The 13,029-nt window shown below is 33.1% G+C and overlaps 1 protein-coding gene across 4 annotated transcripts; it reads right to left on the reverse strand.

The window, feature by feature from the left end:
- Positions 1-1,713: 1,713 nt before the first annotated feature.
- On the reverse strand, positions 1,714-6,097 carry LOC106754836 (uncharacterized protein YnbB). Of its 4 annotated transcripts, none has more exons than XR_001375346.2 (12): positions 5,938-6,096; positions 5,091-5,204; positions 4,386-4,496; positions 4,110-4,172; positions 3,865-3,978; positions 3,635-3,784; positions 3,470-3,547; positions 3,165-3,386; positions 2,995-3,081; positions 2,439-2,607; positions 2,272-2,364; positions 1,714-2,065 (listed from the first exon to the last, which is right to left on the reverse strand). XR_001375346.2 is itself a non-coding variant. In XM_022778773.1 (12 exons), exons 1-12 carry the CDS (start codon positions 6,013-6,015, stop codon positions 2,006-2,008), a joined length of 1,284 nt encoding a protein of 427 aa, XP_022634494.1. In that variant the 5' UTR covers positions 6,016-6,097; the 3' UTR covers positions 1,714-2,005. The 4 variants fall into 4 exon arrangements, 3 of the variants coding, with proteins under 3 accessions (XP_022634494.1, XP_014492391.1, XP_014492400.1); XM_022778773.1 differs by having other exon boundaries at positions 2,488-2,607; positions 3,001-3,081; positions 5,938-6,097; XM_014636905.2 differs by having other exon boundaries at positions 2,488-2,607.
- Between the last annotated feature and the right edge of the window lie 6,932 nt (positions 6,098-13,029).

Below are 13,029 nucleotides of genomic sequence, written 5' to 3' on the forward strand. Positions count from 1 at the left end.
AGTAAACTGATATTCTAATGAGGCTCGAATTTATTCTTTTGAGCTCTTTTATTTCTCTAATCCTTGGTTAGAGGAATTTTACTTTGATAGATCAAAGAAATTTCCTTGTTCAACTTTGATGATTTTATTTCTTCATATTCTTCTCTCCTTTTTCATCATCATCTTCTTCTTCTATTGATATTATATTTATACACTTTGATGATATAGCCGTTTGACGATATTTGTCTCAAGATTTGATAATATGACCGTTTGACGAAGCTTGTCTCGAGGTATGATCATTACTGGCTATTGGTGTAGGTGTCTATCATAGGATGAAATCTTTTTGTCAGAGTAGACATGTTTTTCAGAATTTTATCAAAAGAAAATTTGACTTCTCATTTGACACAACTTTTGATGAACAAATCATTCTTCTTTTTACCTTTTTCTTTCGAACGTTCATTTTTTATTCTCATAAGGTGGAACATATGAATGCTTGTAGTAAATGTTTGGCATAAGATAGAACGAATGTATATATAAAAAGTATATTTTATTACCGGTTTGTTTTGATGTTTTTAACCGTTAAGTATTTAATGTTATTTAAAGTTTGTTCAAGATTTTATGTTTTCTATTGTTTCACTGAGAGTGTGTTTGATTTCGTTTAGTCTACAAAAGACTTTTTCTTGATTAATGTTTTACTTGTTGTTTTCAATATTTGTTAAAAGAAAATTGTACTTGTTTTTAAGTCACGATTTCCTAAGGGAAGAACATTATGTGATTGTCATTCTTGTTACTTACATTATAGGTTTAGGTGGATGTTTGTAGTGTAGATTATCTTTAAAGAATAAATAAAGTAGATTGTGGGTACATCCTTTCATCTGTAAGTTCATATCAAACTAATGTATTCGTGAATTTCTCGGTTCGTCCCGATAACGAGGTGAATGTCTCTGTAGGTGATAAATTCGAGCAGGCCCTTGAGATTCTTTTCATCTTAGATGGCGATGAGTTGGGCTAGGGCTTCGATAAGGATATTGTCATTCCCTCTGATGTTCGCTATGTCATATAGAGGGCTAACTTTTGCTCTGAACTATTGCCACTAAAGTTTATATTTTTATTTCTTATAATATACGTGTAGAATTATACTTATTTATGACGAAATAAATTCTTTTACCCATTTGAGAAACCAGTAAATGTAATTATTATCTTTAATGTTTTACATTTAAAAAATTATACCACTATTAGTTATTATTATTTTTTAATAAATTTGGTATCAAGCTTTAACATCCTAATTAAATTGACATACTAAAACTCCAAAAAAAGAATTATAGATGACATATTTGATATTTCTGACTTTTTTTTTTGTTATATCCAAGATATATCTTATTATATCTTTTAATGTATTTTTTTCAAGAAAGGAATAAAAGTATAAATAAAACTGATCAAATGCAAATCGTCTTGTCATAAATTAGAATGGATCATATCTTAAACCAAATAAACTAACTAAAGAATTAAGAAGACCAAAGTAATTGGATTAGATAATTTTTCTCTCTAAAATCAATCGAATTCAATTCAATTCATAGACACTCGTAATTTGTATAATTTTCGAGTAAATACATTAAAAGGAAGAAAAACAAATTAAATTGTAACACATTAATTTTTAAAAAGAAAAAAGAGTTAATTTGAAAGGAATGGAAATTCAATACCTATTTGGAGACAAAATTTACATTGCACAGTATGAAAACAAAAAATGAAAGTTGAATTACTAAAGATTACACATACAAATATGAGAAATTACTTGTGTTGAATTTCTACAAGTCTTGACAAGATTGATCAACTAAGTACAAACTACAAAGCATCAAAATCTGATCCCCGAAAACTTCCTTCAAACAGAATGAAGAGTGCGATAAACTAGCTAAACACTAGCTACAAATTCTACCAGTGAGGGTATATATAAATTTTAACTGGTGTTCGTGAAGTGTGATTGAATACTGAAATTTTGTATGAACTTACTCTCTCAAAAATGATTCTGTCAAAGAGATTTCAAAACTTCTCCAAGGACTAATCCCCACTGAGTCCAATGGGTGCCACCCTGCATTTAGAAAATCAAATTAAAACCTTAAATAAGAATGTAAGAGCAAATCATAGATAGTTCTTCAGAAGTGGATCTTAAGCATAATTTCAGCTCATAAAATTGACTTATAAAATGAGGTTTATCCGACCAATATATTGTAGATTTCTCTTATCTCTAGATGTGAGATTTCCAATAGTATTATTGAATGATACTAATGACCTTACTTGACAAAATACAGCAAAAGGCTCTCTAAGAGGACCATCACACGAAAGCTCACTTGTACTTCCATCAATGAAAGTTCCATCAGCAAAGATCACCTGAGATTGATAAAAGGGTTGATAATGATGACTAGGAGAGCATAGTAAAGCATCCTAAAAGGTTCAAAACTGACAAAAGATTATAGATTTGGGTGTAGATTGTGGAGACAAATCTGAGTAGACCTCTGATGCATATCCGGCAGTGGTGCCTGCAACTGGTTTGGTATATGAACCGACTGGAGAGCTTCTCTGAACAGCCTCACAGAATGCAAGGAGACGCTCACGACTTCCTAGCTGGACAGCCTATTGCATTGAAGATGAACTTTATTTTTCATCTGAGTAGTTATCATACTTATCAAAGATAAATTGATCAATAAGTACTTACAGAAGAAAATGAAAATGTGAAATGAATCTAACTTCTGCTAAAAGTTATCAACTTACCACGATGCTTTTAGAAGTTCCTTCATTTATCTTTACTAGAATTTAAGGAGTATAAGTTGATTTAACTTACCATGGCTGGACTCATTTACAGTGTCATTTTTCTATCCTATAAGTACTTACTGAAAAGTGTATCCAAATAGGACTTAACTAGTTGTCCAATTCATCGATAGTTTTTCAACCAGCAACAATTTTTTGCTAGAAATGCAGACAACATTTTATTTAAGAAAACAGAAGATTCAGTAAGAAAACCTGAACTGTATCAGAACGGGGGACACGGGGGAGTGGCTGCACTTTATATCCTTTAGATGCCAACACTTCAGCAATCAGGAAGGAACCCTTACATAGATTAAAGAATTGTCTCACTACAAAGCATGAAGAAGAAAAGCACAATCTACTGATTAAAATGAAGAATTAAGTACCTTGATTGCTTCCCCAACCATTTGAGGTGAAAGAAATAATCCCTGGAAAAAGGCTCGCATGATATCACCCGGAATTGCGCCACAATCCAAGCCAAGTCCAGGTGCAGAAAGACGAGCTGCAGCTGCTTCAACCCATTTTTGCTTCCCAGCAACATATCCCCCACATGGTGCAATTGTTCCACCTGGATTCTTGATCAAACTGCCTGCAATCAAATCTGCACCCTGCTACCAATGTACAATATAAATATGTAATACTAAACATACAGGAAATCAACAAAAGCCAAAACTATCATGTTATCACATACCACCATGGGAGGTTCAATGCTTTCAACAAATTCACCATAGCAATTGTCCACCATGACTGAGCAGCTGGGATTTTGCACCTGTACAAGTATAAAAAGTTACAGCCTTAAAGGAGAATAGCACAGACGAAATAAACTGCAAAGGTACCCTTTATTGTGAAACCTAACCTTGATTATTTTTATTGCTCTTGCTATGTCATTGACACTCAAACTCCGGCGCCATGAATAACCACATGACCGTTGTATGAGGGCACATTTTGTTTTGGGTTTGACAGCACTCATCAGCGAATTCCAATCAAGTCCACCATCCTCAGCAAGCTGGAGGAAAATACCCAAGAGTCTTAGAAAGCAGACTAGTGAATTACAACCAGAAAAAGTATTAGTAAGTAGTGTCATACCGGAACTTCTCGGTACTTCACCCCGAAATCTTGGAGAGAACCCAGTCCACCAGAGTCCCTTTTCCCAATTACTTCCTCTAGTGTGTCATAGGGAGCTCCAGCAACTGCCAAAAGCTGCCAGCTATATCAGTCTAAACCTTGTTCTAGTTACAAATAAAAGTATTCAACAGAAAAATATTCTACAACTGTATAAGGGTAACTTTTAGCAAATAATGAAAAACAGAGAATGTGATAACCAATATTACCTCATCTCCAGGCCTCAGGAGAGCAAATAAAGCACATGTGATAGCATGAGTACCTGAGAAGAACTGTTGACAGATGAGAATATTATAAATCATATACCTAGTGCCGTCTAAAACGGATAGATGCATGCAATTTTATCCCCACAAGTGCTTAGTGTGTTTCTTGAATTTGAACTCGTGATATCCAAAACATATAAGGAAATAGCCTTACCGTTATGCCAAGTCTTCAGTAAGAACTAATAAGTAGAGTAAAAAGGAACATATTGGAAAACTAAGAACCTGTGAACGAACAATAGCTGACTCAGCCCCAACAATTTCTGCAAAAGCCTGGTCAAGAGCTCCTCGACCCCCAGCTTCATCATGACCATAACCAGTGCTACCACCAAAGTGCTGATAGAACATAAACAATATTCATATTATTAGAAACTGATTTGAATCCACAACACGGATAATAACTAATTCTGCAGAAATTATAATGAAAAAGTTTGATATCATGATTGTGTTAACTACCAAGGCTCACAGGCAGATAGAAATTTATATCCAACAAAGATGACAGTGACCAACCATGGAACCACACAGGCAAGCTCCTAACAAACAAATTTAGGACAGAGTACTGAAAAACAGAAGTAAACTAATGCGATGATGACTTTGCAGATAAAGCTTTCACTTTCACAGAAATTTATTTTATCCATTTTAGGGGAAGGAGAGTCTTTCATTTCCTCTTTGCTACATGTCAGTTACAGTGTACAGAACTGCAATTTATCTGCACCTTCGGCGATAAGTGTTCAATAATTGAGTGAACTGAATGTCAAGTATGGGAGGGCAGAAAAATCATTCCAATGGCTTAAAAGGCATATCTAGCAACAACACTAAAAACAGGTAAAGTAAGTTCTATTAGCTTCAAACCCATGATGGGCATCAAATAAAATAATTATTGATCCAATAATATTTTAGCATCTTTGCAAACAGGTTATGCAAGCTTACATGAGATCCAACTCGAGCATTCTGAAAAGCTCTAAGGACACGAGTGGTATTGCAGGCAACCAAATTATCCACAGCCCTAAACTCTAAATGTAAGGCATCTACTGCTGTTACAACCTGCACTACAAGAAAAGGAAACCATATACCATTACTATTCTTAACCAATCCACAAGCATTTTCAGCATGTGAATCAAACACCCCTTCAAAATCAGAATTTTTCCTCCAAACAATAAATTAAAGGTTCGTAACACTCTGGGTTCAGAAAACCAGAAGATAATCTCTAAAATTCAGGGAAAGAACAAAATATACATATTTTGAGGAATAAAAAGGAATTCAAATCATATGCCACGTGTCCTTTCCATATAGAAGAAGCAAGAATGCAAATTTATATGTGCATTTCAACTGATCCAAGCAGTTTTGCGCATTTATCAGTAACATTCTCAGAGAGAAGCGAAAATCTCAATCCTCTAGAACTAGTTTTTATTCATTTCCTTAACTGAAAACCAAATTCTTGACTGAAAAAAAAAAGGATATTCAACCAAAACAGACCTAATTGATTCTCTCCTTCCTACAAATTCCAAACATTTTGTTAAGCTCTACAAAGCCTAGCAACACAATTCATATAGCTCAAACTAAAAGGATAAAGCTTCATAATCTTTCTAATCACCCAAAAGAAAAAAAAAAAAAAGTATTTTTTCCGGTTTTTATAATTCCTAATGCTTCCCAAGCCACCCAATGATGCCAAATAGTTCTGTGTTTCAAAAGGTCGCACTTTTTTAACAATTCTGAAGGCTTAGAGGTAAAAAAGTGGTAGAGTGAGAAAATAAGGATGTGGGTTGACAGCACATACCTCTGGAACAAAGGGGTTGGCAATGGCATGATGAGAGTTGATAACATTGAGAGGAATGGAGAGAGGAGAGGTAGCCATTAGAGTGGAAGCTCGAAGGGTATAAGGAGCAGAGATAGCCTGCTAAAAGGCACATTATTCCTTGGCACTAGTAATAATATCTAACATTTTTCTTCTAGTTGATAAGTCAAGGTTTCATAAAATAAAGAAAAAATATTGAAAATCATTATTATCTTGCGATAATCCCTTTTCTATGTATGATATCTGTTAAATTTAATATTTATATTAATTTATAAATTTAATAAATGTATTTAAATACATGATTTTCATTTCTTATTATTGATGTACGCAATTTACAATTTCAATGAAAATAATTAGTGTAAAAAAAAAAAGAAAATATTTATATTGCGTGGAGTTAATTTTAATGGCTATGTAGTGTTTTTTTTACTTTTTGTGTATCCTATTATGTTGCATAAATAAAACAGTTAGTTGATATACGATTAAAAAAAATATAAAATATTCATAGAAAATGAGAAAATTTTGTTATATATTTGCTTCGGTTGAATTGGTTAAAAGTATGTCGTTCTTTCTTACTCTTCGATTGTACAATGTTTTTTAAGAACGCAATCTACTCCGATGGACGTTAAAAGTCAGATATGTTTCATAAAGAGGTCACTATTTTATTAGAGTAGAAAATGATATCTTTACCTAGACATCAATAGTATATTTATAGGACTTGTGATAGACAAGCCCATCCATTATTTAATTATTAGTGTTGTATATCTTTAGACAATCAACCATAATAATCAATATTCAATACTGTATATTTGTAAAGCGTATATTAATACCTACTAACTACCCATAAATGACCATTAATTTTGATCGATATATTTCATATAGTACATTAGCTCCCAAGTCAAAGCAAGCTCTTTATTGAAAGAGGTATGCAGGAATTATTATGAGCTTTAAAAGAGGTCACTCCCTTGTATTTAGGGAGACTATTTTTTATGTGCTTTAAGTCTTCAGTGCTCTCTGAGCGACAGACTTTAGGAGTTATCTTTAGATCTTTTTCCTATGTTGATAGGAGTTCTTTTTAGAAATTTTTCTCATGTTGAGCGGCGACTGATGGGAGTTCTTTTTAAAACTTTTTCCTATGTTAATAAGAGTTCTTTTTACAACTTTTTCCCATGTTGAGCAGTAGACGCTACATCCTGTTATCTGCACCGAAGAAAAATAACAATTCGAATTTGAACTTGTTAGAAAAAATATTGCCAATCAAACCAACGCATTTATGAGGTTAGACAATTGATATCAAAATACCTGATTCTAAACGGCCAAATGGCCAATCAAATAAGACAGGTCGAGCAGTGACTGATAGGAGTTCTTTTTGAACTTCCAACGTTGAGTGGAGGCGCTAAAAGTTCTTTTCGAACTTTTGCTTTAGTATGAGCGGCGATTGATAGGAGTTCTTTTTGAACTTCCTACGTTGAATAGAGGCGCTAAAACTTCATTTTGAACTTTTGCTTTAGTATGAGCGGCGATTGATAGGAGTTCCTTTTGAACTTCCTACGTTGAGTGCAGGCACTAAAAGTTCTTTTTGAACTTTTGCTTTAGTCCGAGCGGTGATTGATAGGAGTTCTTTTTGAACTTCCTACGTTGAGCGGAGGCACTAAANGATTGATAGGAGTTCTTTTTGAACTTCCTACGTTGAGCGGAGGCACTAAAAGTTCTTTTTGAACTTTTGCTTTAGTTTGAGCGGCGATTGATAGGAGTTCTTTTTGAACTTCCTACGTTGAATAGAGGCGCTAAAAGTTCATTTTGAACTTTTGCTTTAGTATGAGCGGCGATTGATAGGAGTTCCTTTTGAACTTCCTACGTTGAGTGCAGACGCTAAAAGTTCTTTTTGAACTTTTGCTTTAGTCCGAGCAGTGATTAATAGGAGTTCTTTTTGAACTTCCTACGTTGAGCGGAGGCACTAAAAGTTCTTTTTGAACTTTTGCTTTAGTTTGAGCGGCAATTGATAGGAGTTCTTTTTGAACTTCTTATGTTGAGCGAAGGCGCTAAAAGATCTTTTTGAACTTTTGCTTTAGTCTGAGCGGCGATTGATAGTAGTTCTTTTTGAACTTCCTACGTTGAGCGGGAGCGCTAAAAGTTCCTTTTGAACTTTTGCTTTAGTCCAAGCAGCGATTGATAGGAGTTATTTTTGAACTTCCTATGTTGAGCGGAGGCGCTAAAAGTTCTTTTTGAACTTTTGCTTTAGTCTGAGCGGCTATTGATAGGAGTTCTTTTTGAACTTCCTACGTTGAGTGGAGGCGCTAAAAGTTCTTTTTGAACTTTTGCTTTAGTCTGAGCGGCGATTAATAGGAGTTCTTTTTAAACTTCCTACATTGAGCGCAGGCGCTAAANAGGCGCTAAAAGTTCTTTTTGAACTTTTGCTTTAGTCTGAGCGGCGATTAATAGGAGTTCTTTTTAAACTTCCTACATTGAGCGCAGGCGCTAAAAGTTCTTTTTGAACTTTTGCTTTAGTATGAGAGGCGATTGATAAGAGTTCTTTTTTGAACCTTTTCCTATGTTGAGCAGTAGAAGCTAGGAGTTCTCCTTGGAAACTTTTCCTGTGCAAGATATTTGCATTCATACAAATATGTGTTAAACAAAATATTCAATATTTTATTTTTATAATGAGTAGCCATTAGAACCTGACAAGGTTGGACATTGGTGGTCCAACTGACCAAGTAATAAGGGACTGAACCTTCCTATGCAAGATATTTTTACTCATAAAAATATGAGTTAAACAAAACAAAGTAAACATTTCAATATTTTATGATTTATAAATTATAATGAAAAGTCATTGGAACCTGACAAGGTTGAATGTATGATTGAACCTTCCTATGCAAGATATTTTTACTCGTGAAAAAATGAGTTAAATAAAATATTCAACATTTTATTTTTATAATGAGAAGTTATTAGAACCTGACAAGGTTGAACATTGGTCTGAATCTTTTTATGGAGGATATTTTTACTCACAAAAATATGTGTTAAATAAAATATTTAACATTTTATTTTTATAATAAGAAGCCATTATATCCTAATAAGGTTGAACGTTGGTGGTCTAACTGACCAAGCGGTAAGGGATTGAACCTTCTTGTGCAGGATATTTTTACTCACAAAAATTTGTGTTAAATAAAATATTCAACATTTTATTTTTATAATAAGATGACATTAGAACCTGAAAAGTTTGAACATTGGTAGTCCAATCGACCAACCGATAAGGGATTAAACCTTCATGTGCAGTATATCTTTACTCACAAAAATAAGCATCAAATAAAATATTCAACATTTTATAATTTATTTTTATGTGGAGACATTTAATTTTTTTTCCCTCGTAAATCTCTAAGGGTTACTTCAAAACAAAAGACATGTCATTAGAATTTTTATTATTGAATTTTTTGCTCTTAATACAAAACCTGTACTGATTCAAAGTAGCGATGTTGAGACCGAGCGCGTGTCTGGTTCCTCGTGGTTTCATGGGGTGTCACTCGGCCCACGGTGGGTGCCAAAATGTTTCGGTTGAATTGGTCGAAGGTCGGTCGTCCTTCTTTGCTCTGCTTTATGCTTCGAGATATGTTTCATAAAGAGGTCACTATTGTATTATGATAGAAAATGATCTCTTTACCTAGACAACAATTGTATATTTATAAGGCCTATGGTAGGCAAGCCCATTCACAAACTATTAGTGGATAGTTGCTCCATCCACCACCCCAAGTGTTCCCTACACGTCTGCACTATTTTTTTTTATTTCAAAAATACTATATGATAATTTAACTTTTACCATTTAATTTTATTTATCTTTTTTAAAACCCTAAATGTCCCTACACCCCTACACCTCCACACTCCTACACCTGCACATACTGTAGAAGGAGGCACGATTGGAAAGTCCTTGGTGTAAACACCCACATTATCCTTCACATACTGCACATACTGCAAAGAATCGATTTGTTTCTATTGAACATATTTACTGGAAAGACTCGATTTGTTTCTCATTTTGATCTTGTGTACTTTTAACTAGGAATATACGCATACACCACACATACATGCATATATGTGTTTGACCCAAATACACAGAATAGATGTGTATGATGAATAAAAAGAAATAAATTTTGACAGATAAGGATGAAGAAGAAAAGAAAGACGAAGGTTCATCAAAACTTGAGTAAGATGGATAGTTGCCCCAAAGCTTTGTCATTAATTTTCCACAAACACTATTAATTTAAAAGCGATATCCCTCCCTCTTAATTCATTCGCTTTCACTCTACACAAAACCGTAACTTTATATAAACTTTAAACACCACTCGAATCCACACTCAACACATAACCATGGCTCACTCACACTCCCTCATACCACTTTGCTCCTTTCTCATCATCGCCTCATTATCTCTCGCCACTGCTACAAACTTTGAGATCATCAACAACTGCCCATACATGGTCTGGGCAATAGCCAGCCCCGATGGCGGGCGATGCCTGGATCGCAACTAGACATGGAACCTGTGGGTGAACCCAGGCACTGCTATGGCCCGCATATGGGGCCACACTGGGTGCAACTTCGACGGCAGTGGGCGCGGGCGGTGCCAAGCACTATAGTGTATCGTTACTGGAGCAATTGTAGAGTGGTCCAGGAATTCGTGTAGGCATCAGAGACATTTGGACCACCCTTGTGTTAAGAGCTTGTGCAATCACTACATGTGGTTTGGACGAATCTCAACATTCGTGAACCCTCGATTCTAAAATGGATATCGACATCTGTTTGTCCTTCAACGGATGTTGATATCCGTCGATGGATATTAAAATTCGATTAAGAATCTAACACATATTCGCATCCATTTAAATATTACTGAAGGACAAAGAGAAATGGAAAGATGCAAGGATGAATGTATGGTGGTGGAGAGAGTAACTCTCATATTAGTGTAATATACTTTTAAAGAATCAAACTTATTAATCGATACTGTATATTTTAAAGCGTAAGATATCTATTAATACCTACTATCTTTAATTCTTATAGATATATTTCATACTTGAATATTAATAAAACCACATGTGTTATCGCGTGTTTGTTTTCTTTACATATAATATGACATTATATTAATAAGATAATAATATTATAATGTAATCAAGTTAATATACGAAGTAAATTTATATTTATTATGAGTAAAGTATATTTATTTGCATACATATTCGTTTAAAAAATTATATATTAATTTTGTTAAAAATGTAAAATATATTTTTAAATGAGTTTTCCTAATTATGTATAAAGCATACCATTTATATTTTTTTTTCAATTTAAAAAAATGAAAAAAAAAATAACACATTGATAATATATAATGCAGCATAAAAGAACGAATAAATAAGTATAACTCCGTATAACAGTAAAATATTTCTTAAACTTTTATTTAATCATTTTATATTTTAATATAAACTAATTATTATTACATGTCGCACCTGTATGTATGTGTTTTCTGTATAACAAAATAAGTTGGTAATATTTATAAATTGATTAAGTGGATGTATACAATAAATTTATATTTGTTAACAAAAATGGAATTTATTTTATGATGTAAAGAAGAAAATATCAATTGAAAGTACAATAAATTCACATTATTAAATTTTTCTTTAATTGCGAGACCAAACAAAGATTGATGTTTTAGTACATCTTCCTTGTCATATAACAATTGAGTTTATGTAGAAGTAATAAATAAAGATCATTATTTACCTTTCATGGAATCTTCTTAAAAGACATGGTCCATAACTTGTTGAATTTGAAAGGGTTAAAATATGATTTTAATCTCTTAAGTATCACTCGTTTTTTGTTTTAGTCCCTACTTGAAACAACTTGCTTGCCTTCCATGGTTGTTGCGTTTCTGATTTTCTTGCAGGTCTGGGTGGTTCGTTCTGGGCACAGGTTGTGTTAGGTTTCTCCATCTTCTCTATCGAGATTTTCTCGCGTTTCTCTGTTTCGTTCTGATTATGGAGGGAGGAACTACTCCTTCTTTTCGTTCAGTTTCTCAATGGTGAAAGCGGTGTTCGTCTCGCGACGGAAGAGGTTGAAGATATGTTCTCGGCGACGACAGTGGAGGACGACGACCCTGCCTTGGTGGCACCGGCACCGTCGCAATGAGCGATCGGCGTCGTTCACGAACAAGAGGGTTTCCCTCGCACGAACAAGAGGCCTCTCTAGATTGAGTGGAGTTGCAAAGACCAATGTGGCAGACAGAGATCAGTCAAGCTGGCATAAGACGTGGCAGAACCGTTAGCCAGATCAACTAAAACTTGACGTCGTCCATTTTTAAGGACTAACTTTATATGTTTTAATACTAAAAGGATTAACCAAAAATTACTAATACTTGAAGGATTAAAAGCATATTTAACCTATTTTTAAAAAACTAAAAAATTAAAATTAAATATTGTGATTTACTTGTGATACATTAAAAGTATATAATTGTATAAAATATTGAATAAATAATAATAACCTCATTAATACATATATTTTGATTAATACATATATTTTGATGTACACAAATACTGAAGTTATAATAAAAATAAATTGGTAACGAAATTTATTATGTCTTAATAATGAAAAGAAATAAATAAAAGTATAAATAATTTGCTTAATATAATGGAAGAAAATAAATAATTTAGAATGTGCATATTTCCTATTTATCTTCTTAAATTTCAAAATGATGAATCTATATTTGAAGAATATTTGTAAACATGACATACATTATTATTGTCCTGATATACATAACATGACATACATTATTGTAAAAATAAATTAATATAATTACCTTCTTTTCTATTGGCCTAACAAATGAGAGTGAATAATCATTCTTCCAAATGTTTCATTACTTTCCAGATTCAGTATAAAAAAACAATGTCAATTAATTATTACATAATTTTTTATTACATAGTTTTAAAATTTTGATTAGTTAAATTTGAATAAACAGTTATTTAAAAAAATAAAATAGTAATTGTTTTAATATGAAAACAGTTAAATTTAAATAAAGGATCACTTAAAGATAGAAATGATAAATGATGAGCACATAT

Source organism: Vigna radiata, chromosome 2 (assembly GCF_000741045.1).
Source record: "Vigna radiata var. radiata cultivar VC1973A chromosome 2, Vradiata_ver6, whole genome shotgun sequence".
NCBI lineage: Eukaryota > Viridiplantae > Streptophyta > Magnoliopsida > Fabales > Fabaceae > Vigna > Vigna radiata.

Bases quoted from the DNA above. Each gene is read 5' to 3' on its own strand.
- LOC106754836 (XM_014636905.2), bottom strand. From the start codon at position 6,015: ATGGCTACCTCTCCTCTCTCCATTCCTCTCAATGTTATCAACTCTCAT. The intron at 5,205-5,937 runs GTATGTGCTGTC...CTTGTAGTGCAG, and splicing joins CCAACCCCTTTGTTCCAGAG to GTTGTAACAGCAGTAGATGC. The intron at 2,608-2,994 runs GTTTTCTTACTG...TCAATGCAATAG, and splicing joins CCCGTTCTGATACAGTTCAG to GCTGTCCAGCTAGGAAGTCG.